The 12,387-nt window shown below is 51.7% G+C and overlaps 1 protein-coding gene across 1 annotated transcript; it reads right to left on the bottom strand.

Moving 5' to 3' along the window:
* Positions 1-3,232: 3,232 nt before the first annotated feature.
* MRM1 (mitochondrial rRNA methyltransferase 1) lies at positions 3,233-12,000 on the bottom strand. The gene is made up of 5 exons (XM_084299585.1): positions 11,090-12,000; positions 10,517-10,610; positions 8,550-8,670; positions 4,378-4,497; positions 3,233-4,237 (listed from the first exon to the last, which is right to left on the bottom strand). Exons 1-5 carry the CDS (start codon positions 11,857-11,859, stop codon positions 4,194-4,196), a joined length of 1,149 nt encoding a protein of 382 aa, XP_084155711.1. The 5' UTR covers positions 11,860-12,000; the 3' UTR covers positions 3,233-4,193.
* Positions 12,001-12,387: the final 387 nt, after the last annotated feature.

Below are 12,387 nucleotides of genomic sequence, written 5' to 3'. Positions count from 1 at the left end.
AAAAAAAAGAGCGCAGGCACATTTTAACATGTTGTAGCATATTTGTAAACATCGTTAATCACGGATTAGCAGATGGTAATGTTAATTGCACCTGTGGAAGTAACAAGACCTCAAGGTTGATTACATTTACAAACTCCGATCATCGCTGCGGCGCGGCTGGAGGATTCCCCACCGCACCCAGAGGGGCCGCGTGCCCAGGCTGAGCCCTCGTGCCCGATTTTCAGCACGGCCTCGTTATAAAGCTGCTGCAGAAAAATGGGACAATTAATGCTGGCAGAGACCTGTGCCTGTGCTCGTCGGGTGGGCACAGGGCTTAAGTATAACAGGGATGGTGCCAGAGATGCTTTAGAAAAAAAATAGCAAACCCACAACTCTCTTGAATGCAGCTGCAAATGAGAACGAGAAGCCCTGGAGCAGCCAAATCGATCTCATTCCACTGCACACAGCCCAGCTGCCCGAGGCGGCACGAGCACCAGGCACGAGCACGGGGCAGCCCCGGCCGTGGCACAGCGCCGATCGTGGCACAGAGAAAATAGCTGTTCCCTGCCCAAAAACACTGCCAGCCCCTCTCAAGAAACCTCATTAGGAGCCAGTCGAGGATTTTATGGAATGATTTGGTTTTGGTCACATTAATAATCTGTGCACAAAACCTAAATTTGGGGCATTAGCTGAGCTTCTCCAAGCCTGTTCTCCCCTGAGTTGATTTTGGGGGATGAAAAGATTTGTGCTCAGCCTGGTCTGAGATTAAAAAGACAGGCGCGGAGCGCATCTTCTGAGCTAGCAAGGACAAATATTTTGCCACTGTGCTTAGAGACACTTTGATTATTGAGAAATCATTTTGGAAGGGCAATTACTAAATTTTAAAATCAATTTGGTAAATATGCTTCTGAGAGGAATCCATGACAAGCAGCAGGGAGGGAAGAATTGACTTTCAAATTACACACACACACTTTATTCATATCTAAATATCAAAGAGACTCTATGTACAAACAGAAGTAATCAGGAAACATGTTTTGATCTTGCTGATGTACACAAAAAATGACAATTAATGTCCTCCTTTATGATATAAAGCCGGGAGTTTTTTACAGTTACATTACAGGGACGATTATAGTCGAGCTTAAGGCTAAAAATAATGAAAGACTATAAAAACTACATTTTAACGTTTAAAAATATCCAGGAAATTAACTGGAGAAGCAGGCAATGATCCAATTAATGGATCGCATTTATTAGATCGGGGGCAAATCACGCAGCAGAAGGCTCCATCTCAAAAGGTGCCACTCTGCAGAGGTCCCCGTGCTCCTCCCGGCAGCGCGAGGCCTCAGGCGTGCTGGGTCCGCAGCAGGATGTGGCTCGGGCAAGAGGAGAGGTGTCGGCTGTGCCAGAAGCCGAGCCCATGTCCATGAGCTGGGCACCAGCGATGCAAAGCAGGGCCAAAAGTTAACGCCGAGGGAGAAGTGCTGAATGCAGCGGCTGTAGCTGTCCAGGGTGGGATTTACTGCACTAGCAATGACACCCGTGGAGCAGCAGTCAGGCACGAGGTCTGTTTGTGCACTCAGATCCCCGTTTCCCTCGCCTTGCACCAGCAGCAGATGCACTCCCTGGATGTGCCAACAGAGCTGGCAGACAAACTGTTAAAAATAACCATAAAGCACCAGAGCTTCTTAAAATGCAAAGCTCATACAGCCCCCGGTAAGCCTGGTCTGACGCTCCAGTGCCACTGCAAGGTGCTGCGCAGACGGCGGCTGCACGGGGCAACTTGTGGGGAGTCGCTGCAGAGATGGATGCTGAGCCACCAGAGTGACTGCAGGGATTCTGATCCATCCTGCCTGCGAGGCCTGGGAAAACCCACTCGTTGGCACATTTAAAATAGGACCAGACTGCTGGAAACTGCTCCCAGAGGAAAACTGATCACAGTGCAGGGGGACGGAGAGACCAGGCCAGGCCCCCACCCCAGGGCTCCTGGCAATGTCCCCACACTCACCCCACTGACGGAGCCACCGTGGGCACCAAGGTCTTGAGGTTTTTTGGGTTCAAAAAAGTAACTGCTCCATCGTTACTCACCTGCCTCCTCATTAGGGAGGTAAACCAGCACGGCTACGCGTGGTCTGAGGGTGCGCGGCTTTCCCAAACCCAAGCAAACTTAATGAAGTGCCTCCTCTTATTAAAGCACTGCACAAAGAAATTATTGCTTTTTTTAAAATGAGAAACCGCAGTTTGTATGAAATCAGAAAAAAAAATAAATCTATATACACTTATCTATAGATTAAGAATAGAGCGAAGGCTTTATCCTCATCCCTGCTGCTCAGAAGGACTCAGCTAGCCCCAAGTGCTGACCCTGTCTTGCGAAAAATGAGCAAATCTAAGCCACGGGCACCCTCTGCTGGGGCAGACACGGCTGCATGATCAGCGCCAGCAGGGAAGGCTTGCCAGCAGCCTCGCTGGCCCCTTGCCTTTTCATTTCAGCATTAAAAAAATAAATAAAAAAAGATACATTCAGCCCACAAAGGGAGTGCTACGCACCTGCCCAGCAGCCATCACCCCAGCAGTCCACCAGACCTTTCGCTGCTGTTTGGTGAACAATTTCAGACGCAGGCACAGAAGCATGTCTGGCACTGCAGCAGGCGTTTTTGGAGGAATTTGGCTTCTGGCCTTTTGTCCTGAAGAGGCCGAAGGGGCAGCCACAGCTCAGGACATGTGCTGCCACACCCCAGGCACCCTCTCTAGCTGCAGTGACAGAGGTGAGCGCTCAACACCACTGAACAGCAGCAGGTTTCAGTGCGAGGCTGAGCAGGATCCCACCTGCAGGCCAGCCCCTGGCTGGGCGATGCTCCTCGTTTCTCCTCGGCCAGGGAAGCCCCCAGAGCTGGTGCAGCAGCAGAGCGACGTGTCCTGTCCCAGCCCTCGTCCTGTCCCAGCCCTGCAGCCGCCACCGCAGCCAGCGCCCTCGGCAAGGCCAGCCAGCCTCTCCCAGGGACACATCTGAAAAACCCCCACATCCACAGACCGGTTTACAGACTTCATTTAGCTCAAAGGAAAGTCCTAATTAGTCACTCTGAGTGATTTACTTGTTCATTTGGAAGGGGGGAGGGGGGAGACTAAGCTGAATTGTTTGAAATTATCCCTAAAGGGCACTGTAAATTAAGTGTTAATGAGGAATCCTATGCAAAGGGCCACAGTAGCTAAATAAAATAATTAAGGTGCTAAGCGATAACATTCATTTGGTTCTCAATAATTTAGCCAGCCTGGTTTTCAACCAGGATATTTGCAAATGAAACCACCGTCACCACTCTCCCTGCACCCACGATGCCATCAGTGGGGACTGTGGTGCTGGGGCAGCTCAGCATCCAGCTGCATCTCGCCCACCATGGAAGGAAAAAATTCCCTAAATGAGGAGAACAAGCTCCACACCCCCCTTCCCACCTGAAGGGAGAGTCCCGTTCCACTGATCACACTCAGGGCTTATATATGACACAAAAAGGATTGATTTCAGTCTACAAGAGATCTTCACAGAGGCTTTATTTCAACGGGCTGCATTTTTCCCCACTACAGCTCTTTCGAACAGGTCGTGTCCATCCTTTGGCACGGCCGCAGATTCGTGTTACAATCAAATACAACAGGCTGCACTTGAGACTTCCAAACAGCAATATGTAACAGGGGAACTGCCTCGTGAATAAATTGCTATCGAGTAGTCCCAAACCGAACCTGTTTGTCGTCAGCACCCTCCTGGCAGCTAGGAGGGTGCCAACCAAGAACTGGCTCTAAGCTGCAGCCCAAAATCCTCTCCACAGCCCGAGCAATGTAAGTCCCCTTGCAAAAAAAAAAAAAAAAAAAAAAAAAACCCTGCAGCCAACACTGTCTATTTTATTGCAAAAAAAACGAAGGATTTGGCTGTCTGCTTTTAAAACCTAGCTTTGTCTCCTCTTCCTTACAACCTTTCCTCTGAGGGTAGAAGGTGTTACCTACTGCTTGAAGGCATTCAAGCACTGAGCCAGGGCTCTGGTGGCATTGTGCACCAGCCAAAACACAGGTCGGGCCAACGGGGCTCACCCTGTACATTGTAGAGATGGTGAAAAGCCTGGAAGGAGCAATTCCACATCCACACCGACTGGAAGCAGCCATGAAATGCCAAGCCGCCTCCCTCTGCAAAAGGTCCAGGCTGGGAGACCTCCACCACGTGCCACGATAAAAATCAGTCACTGCCTCAGCTTCTGGCTGCAGATGGAGTGCAGGAGAATACCTGTAGCAAAGTTAAAAACAAACAAACAAAAAACATGTTTTTAAAAAAATAAAAGAAAATCATTCTGAGAGCCTAGATGCTTGAGATTTTTAAGTGCAGAAATCTGGACTGATGCCCTTGTGCATCAGAAGTATTCTTACCAGTAGCCACCGAGACGTTCAGCGACTCGATCCCCGGGTGAAGCGCTCTGCCAGGGGGAATGGCCAGCATCCGATGGCACAAGAGCTGCGTCTCCAGGGAAAGTCCGTCCCCTTCATTACCTGCAGAACACAGACACTGCCCAGGTCAGCTCACAGCCGCTGCCACGTTCCTTCTTCCCTGTCACAAGTACAGGTCTTGCTATGCTCTCTCACCACTCACCAACCTCATCAATGCCCACCAAACAACAGCCAAGAAATACCAGTGACGAGCTGGGCGCCTTCCCTGCCATCCCTGGCCCCCTCCAACCTCCCTGGACCCACTCTCCAGTACCCACAGTGTTTCCAACACCCTCCCAACACACCTGCACACCCAGTAAATCACAGAAACTTGGAGCTCGAGTGCAAGCACCCGCCATGCGAGCACCCACGGTGCCAGCGGGCAGCTGCCCACGTACACGGGCTGCTGCCAGAGGCACGAGGCAGACGAGGCCACCAGGCTGCTGTGGCACAGCAAATCCCACAGCCCTATCGGCAGCGACAGGCTCAGCCTTTTCAGCGCAGAGTACCACCAGCTGGGTGCAACTTGTGAATGCAGACAGTTTAACCAGAGGCTTCAATTGATTAGTTGTTAAACCATCCAACAGCCCTGATATGTTTGGGCTGATACACTGGTGAAACAGAGTTGAAATCTATCCCAGGTCATTAGTAGTTGTTTGACTCACACTGTCACAAAGGGAAATGGAAAGGGAGAGGCTTTAAACAATCCTATGTGCAGACAAGTGAAAATGCAGAAGACCACAGACCTCCCAGCCCGCTCAGCTCCCCAAAGACTTCTTCCACATTCATTATTTAGAGCTACACAGACAGCTACACGGCTGCAAGCATACCTGGCTCATTTCAAAGACGTGCCCACCCTCTAACAAACCAGGCTCAGCACGCTGGATGCCAAACATTCCCCTTCGAAAGCGAGACCTGGGGCCCAGCTGAACCCCAGACTCACCCAGGGCAGCACCACTGGGGCACACGCTGTGTGTGCAACCAGGCCTCGCTCAGCTCACCTCCACTCATCTGAGGTTGAACAGTATCATGGATGCTTTAGGCACTGCCTCTGCCACTGGAGACTCTCTCCTCCAGAAGGCAAACGAGCTCCTAGCTGGGCTGAGTTGCCACAAAGTTCTTCCCTTGGTGTCTGCTTAGAGCTCTTCCCCAGCAGATCCTGTGCCCGGTCTCTACATATTTATCTGTGTGAGACCTCCTCCCGCACGACACAGGGAGTGCTGTTATTACCACTTCACAGACTGGATGGACGCTGAGGCCCTGTCTCACGTTTCGCTGGCTGATCTAACAGGCAAGATGCACTCTGTGTAAGGAAAAGCAGGCATTTGGTCATGCATCTTGCATCACCTTCCCAGAGAAAATAAGCAAAAGCGCCCTTTTGCTGGGGTGAATGAACCTTCAGAAAAACAAAATCCCATCCTAACCCTTCTTTTCTTGCTGCTTTAAGCCAGCAGCGCAGACAAGGCATGGCCAAGGGATCCGAGGCCACCTGGGAGGCCTGAGTGACACAGGGAGCCAAAGACAGGGCTCCCACAGCCCGCCCTGTCTTCATCACTAGACTGTGGCTCTCTAGGGATGCTCCAAGGAAATAAAAATATGTACATTAACCTACTTTTGCCTGATTCAACGCAGGAAAGTTTTAGATCTTACAGCACTATTTGTCTCCTGAGCCTCTCAAAACCACATTCTCACGGGGCTCTCCAACTGGGACAGCAGCTATTAGCAGAGGTGCCACAGTTCCTGGAGCAATCCCCTCCTCTCCCTGATACGGGCCTTACGATTCCTAATAAAGGCAGCAATTTTGCTTCCAGCTTTTACAAAGCTTTTTATGGCTCTAGCTGCTTAAAATAATTAGGACCTATAAATTCAGGGCAAAAAGACTTGCACAGACTGTGACACGTGGGAGGGAGTATCGACTAAAGCAGAGAGAATCCTAGTTTATACTGAACAAAATGCTTCCCACTTCAGATCTTTGGCTTTGATCTCATGGTTTTGTCTCTCAGTGACAGAGCACCTGATACTGTCCTTAATTATTTGGCAATGCCTGCCCCCCATGCAGTACTGCCCAGGACTTGGTCTGGTGCTCACAGCAGCCTGCAATAACACACCACCCCTCACCTTCACACTCCAACTTGCCATATGGGATCAGACTCATGCTCCAAACACTCCTGCTCCTCCAAATCACACAGCACAGTTTGCACCACAGTGCATGAAAGCCTCTGAGCTTGGCTGAAATGACAGGAGTTTCCCTGCCCCTCCTGCAATTAACACCAGTGCAGCAACTGCAGGTTTTGGTGCAGGACGTCCAAAGCCAGGCAGAAGGGGCTGTGCTGAGGAAGGTGCACAACGAGCAGCTTGATAAAACCACCACTTCCACTGCCTTAAAACCCAAGCTGAAGACTGGATGTGTAAGAACAAACTACCCAGCAACTCTTCTTCCCTGGCCACCGAAGTGCTCCCAACCTGTTCCTGTTCACACAGGGCACACAAGACACTGCCTGAAGGGCACCTGGCCTGCTGGGCACCTTAGGCAACACCTCTAGCACAGACAACATTCACCTGGGCTGTCCAAATCATACTCTTCCAAGCCAGCGAGGATGCCAGGGGGGTGAATTCAAGTCTGCAAATGCTTAACTTACAAGACAATCTATGCAATGCTCGCTACCATGCTAATATATCTTTGCTGCTCTCTATTTGTGGCTGCAGGTACGCTACATATTCAGATCTAGGATGTTTCTTCAAACAACCCCAGCATCAGACAACTGTAATGTTCAATTTTCTTTTCAGTGAAGAGTTAGTGCTCAGCAGAGAGTTGAAATCATTACTGCTGCAAGGTCTGGGAGCTCTCCTTATGCATCTACCCATCAGCCTCCAATCTCCCTTGACAAAAGGATATTTGGACTTTTTCCTGGAGAAATCTCTCATAATTCAAGGTAATGACACCACTGCCACTTTCACCCCCTTCCTTTCTCTTGGTGTTGCCGTTGTTTCTGGGATGCATTTCTTTGTGGTCCATCAGCATCGCTGCCAGCCTCCCCATCCCCTTTATAATATAGCTTCACACATCTTGTAGAGATGCCAGATTTGCTGCATTGTCTTGTCAGTATTTCTAGGAGTTCAATAAACATTTTAATTAAAGGAATGTCTTCTGAGCCAAGAAAACCGCAGCACGGGGCAGGATTACAGCCCCTTGATGGCTCGTCGCCAGCATGACACCACTTCCAAGTGTAAAAGCTCAAACCAGCTTCGTGCCAGGTGACAGACACAAAGCGGGGGCTATAGGATGGCCACACAAGGGTGCCTAGAGCAGCACTCCTGGGTGAATCCCTATCTCTGGCTGCCACAGGGCCATTACTCCCCTTCTCTTCACCTTCTGGCAGGCTGCACAGCTCAAACTCTGCCTACAAAAGGCAGCATCCTTTGCAAGTTTCACAGCACACAGCTCTGGCAGGGAGGAGGTTAAACCCGCCCTTCCTACCAGCACTGCAGTGGCCAGCAGCTCCTGCCTTCTCACAGGCACACACAAGCAGCCACAGACCGATCTCGCTGGTGGTCTCGGCCACAAAGCCCAGCCTTTTGTTCTGACCATCCCCAACATCATCTCCTCATCTCCAGAACGGAGCACAGACACAGGACAGCTCACCCTCACAGCCTCAGCACAGCACAAGCAGACACGTACCTCCTGGGTCTCTCTCACCCAGGTCTGTGCTTGGCCAACACAGAAAATCCAGGTTCAGGGCCCTACAACAGGATCAACAGCACTGCAGAACACAACACAAAGCAACGTGCTGTGGTTGCACTGACCCAGCCCTGCCCTGCTACTGAGAACTGCCACGTAGTCCCTCTGCACTTATTAAACTCCCTGTTCATCTGCACCAACTGTTTTGTTCTTTACAGTTCCTACTGGGAAACCTCCAGGCTCCCCCCTTCTTCTTGGCCTCTCTTTTATTTGCCCACAGATCACGCTGGTGCTTCTCGCTCAGCTTTTCTTTTCCAGACCAAAGCATAACAGAACGTAACAGACCTGCAACTAGCTTAGGGGATGACATGTTACCCCGATCAGTTCCTCACACACATGCTTCCACCAAGCCCAAAGCTCTGTCAATTGACAATACCTATTACTATAATAATGGGTTTATTCCACCGAAATTCCAAGCAACTGATGACAGGAACGTTTTCCACCTCTTCGGGCTTGCTCACCGTTCCCACAACTTCCCAGCCCTCTGCAGCTTTAGCCTGGAAACAGGAAAGAAAATACATGTTAAAAACAACAGCAACTTTTCAAGCTTAAAAAGAAAGTAAGATATGTACATAACCAAATAAATGTTTTAGACTTGCAGTTAAGCTGACTGGCCTTTTGACACCCCTTGCATTTTTACCACCAAAGTCCTACTAGTACCAGGACACAAACCTTGAATGAGGAAAATGAACAAAACAAACTAAAAGCGGGTTATTTTCCTCCTGTTGTTTGTTCCAGTTTATCAAGCAAACAAAAAGCAACTAGAAAGCTTTTTCTGCCAGTGTAACAGTTCTAGGAGGGTTTTTGGCAGCAAAGTACACAGAAAGAGTAGCGTTAAACAAATCAGCATAATGCTAATGAACAGAGCAATGTGGCACAAGTTCTCAAGCGCAGCCTCAGCCATCAGAAGCCCCCAGGAACGTTTTCAAACACAACTACACATTTTTCAACCTGGATGCCAAAAATCAGCTCATATAAAAAGCAGGGCACTCAACACTCAGTGCTTCACACAACCAGAGAACCAGCCTTCCCTCCCTCACCCTAGTGAAAAGAACCTTAATTATTTGTCTTAGAAATCCATTTTAACAATAAAAGAGCCGCTGCTTCTTGCCAGCTCCATTTCCTGTGAAACTGGTGCTTTTTACATTAAGTTATATCAAATTTACACCAGCCAGGCAATGCCAAGGGTTAGGCCGGTGAATCTGGGTCCAATTAAATGAACTGCTGCAATGGCTCCCAATGTTAATAATTCAGGCTTTACAGTAACAAAGTGATTCTTCCAGCTGTTTCAATTAAATATCAATGTACTTTATGTGCCTTTCATTTCATCATCCTCTAGAGCTCCAACAGCCACACACCTATGGTACAGCTGAACGCTGGTTTTCTAGCGCCAAGATTCCAGGCTTACCCCTGTGTGGAACGTGATCAGCTCCTCCTCAAAGGGACAGAGGCACGCAGCTACCCCAAGAGTGCCTCTGTCCCTCTACGGATCCAAAGCTTCTGCCCTCCCACACCTTGCTGGACCCTCCAGCTCCACCTCTGTACTGGTCTGGGGCACCCCACGCAAACAGAGGAAGGCAGAGGAGAGCCTGTGGCTCCTCGCTCCCTGGCCACATCACCCAGCCTCACGCAGGCAGCATTCAGCTGGTTCCCAGCCCAGCCAGGGCACAAAGCACCTCCACAAGAAGTCAGGGCAGTTGTGTGGTGCTACTGCAGAGGATGGACTCACGCTAATTCAAAGCAACTCTCCTGTGTTTGTTTCAGCTTAAATCATGTTTTTCCACGTGCAGTCCCCTTTTGTGTTCTGCAAAGGCCCTTATCTCACCTCGCAGCATAGGTACAGGGTAAAAAGCTTCTCAGCGGCTCACACCCAGCCCTGCTTTCTCCTCGCTCCCCTGCTCCAAAGGCTGCCCAATGCTGCCATCGTGTGCCAGGCTCTGGGACGCTGCCTCTGTGTGCGCTGGGAAAGACCTGCTGCAGGCAGCAGCACCAGCACTGGTCCCCACGGACAGACAGGGAGACAGACCCCATCTTACCGAGTCGCAGCACAGACCCACTGCTACCCTGCCAGCACCATCCTCCAGAAAGGACCCACAGCACAGAGCAGCTGTCCCAACCCAACCCGACACAACCGGACTGTGGGTGCGAGCCCATCAGAGAGGTCCTACAGCACAGAGCACTGGTAGCGAACAGGAACATAGAGCAGGAGAACAGAACGCTGCAAAAATTTGAGTCCTCTTTCTGCACCTCCTTTCTGTTCAGCACATGCAATATTTGAGGTTTCCCATATATATGTTACACTAAGATACTGGAAGAAAAAAAAAAAAACGTGGATCATTCTACCTTCAAAAAGCTCCGGAGGTCATCTGTGCTGTAGACATCAAAGACTTCCATAGCTCCAGAGCTAGCTTTGCTCACTGTCGGAGTCAAGGGGCAGCTGCAAGGGAAAAAAAAAAAAGGAAAAGTTTCGTATGATGGCAAAAGAGGAAGACCAGGAGGATTTTTGCTTCTCTATTTCCTTCTCTTGCCTGTGCAGCAGGCAATTCCATCTAGTCTGCAAAAGATCTCGTTCGTTATACGGATGTATTTTCCTATAGAGAATAGGAGGGCTCAAAAATTAACCCAAGAGATAAGTTGCAGCAGTTCTGTGCACAGTTGGACAATTAAAACACAAAATTAGTTTTTTAAAAAGGGTACCCAGGGAGGTTCCCTACCAGCCTGGAACATGACAACCCGGAGCCTCCCTGCAGAGCGCAACGCGGAGCAGCAACTGCCCAAATCCAGTTCTCAAGCTCAGTCTTAGAAAGCCCTCTAAAGAAGCTGCTGAGCAGTGCGGGCTACAAAGCTATTTGGGCTCCAGCAGGAATAGAAAAGAGAAAACTCCAGCACCGAAGCTGCAGACACCCAAGCCCATACCTGTCCCTCTGGCTGGTCACCACTCTGTCCACCCCCAAGAAGTAGGCAGAGCGCAGCAGCGCGCCCAGGTTCATGGGATCCTGGATCTGCTCCAGCACCAGCCAAACCAGCTGCCGGTTCGGACCCTCTTCACCCCCCTGATCGGGCTCCTCGGCTTCCTCCAGACTCTTGAAACGCAGAGGGGAGGCCTCTAAACAAACCCCCTGGTGCACCCGACCTCTGCACAGCGCGTCCAGCTCTCTCCTCCGGACATGGTGCACGGGCACCCCCCGGGCCGTGGCCTGAAGGACGAATTCGCTGGTGACCAGGCGCCGAGCACCAGCACCCTCCTTGAGGAACAGCCTGAACAGATCCCTCCTGGACTGCGACAGGGCCATGGCGCACGGCGCGATGCCAAAGAGGATCTCCGAGCCCCTTGTCCTCTCCACGGGCAGCCCTTCCACACTCCTCCTGGCCTTTGGGACCTCACCCCCCGGCCACCTCCACCCCTCCTGCCCTGCTCCTGCAGCCCCCCGGGGTCCCCTCTCACAACCCTCGGCCCCCCTCCGGCTCCGGGGCTCCGGCCCCACGCGTGTCCGTGGGGAGCCGCGGGCATCGCCCCCCGCCTCAGCCGCCCCCCGCGAGGCCGCAGCTGGAAGCTGAGCGCCCGGCCCAGCACCCAGCGGCCGGCAGCCCCACGGGGGGCAAATATCCCGCGTGGGGCCGTGGCCCCCAGCCCCGAGCACCACCCTGGCAGCCCCACGGCGGAGAGCCCGCAGCGCTTGCTCCATGGGCACCCGCGTGGGGTGGGGGATAAAAAAATAAAATAAGAAAAAAACAAAACACCAGAGCCAGCCCCAGAAGCGGCATGGGCTCGGGGACGGACCCACGCAGCCCACACAGCGCCCCGGGAAGGGCCACGGACACGCGTGGGCCCCGCCGCGCCGCTTCCGTGCTGTGTGGGGGGAGCGGAGCGGGGCCGCACCACAGCGCCGCGGGGCGGCCGGCGGGGCACAGGGCCCGGGCCCGCCTCCCCTGACAGGGCCCTAATTAACGAAGGGAGATGCCCCTCATTAACGCCTCTCATTAGGGCGGGCCGCGCCTCGGCCTGGTGCAGCCGCAGCCTCGCTGGTCCCGGGGTGTTTCTGTCCGGGCCCGCTAGGCCACTGAAGCGCAAAACGTGGCTCTTAAAGCTCTTACCGATTAAGAGATTTTAAGTAAAATCATCTTTTTTTCCTGTTGTCTGCCAAAGCCAGGCGCACTTATCGCTCCCCCACCCAAAATGAGAGCTGAGCTCAGTCACCAGAGCTCACCCTGTT

Source organism: Netta rufina, assembly GCF_964035555.1.
Source record: "Netta rufina genome assembly, chromosome: 21".
Lineage (NCBI taxonomy): Eukaryota > Metazoa > Chordata > Aves > Anseriformes > Anatidae > Netta > Netta rufina.
This window is presented reverse-complemented; position numbering and strand designations above follow the sequence as displayed.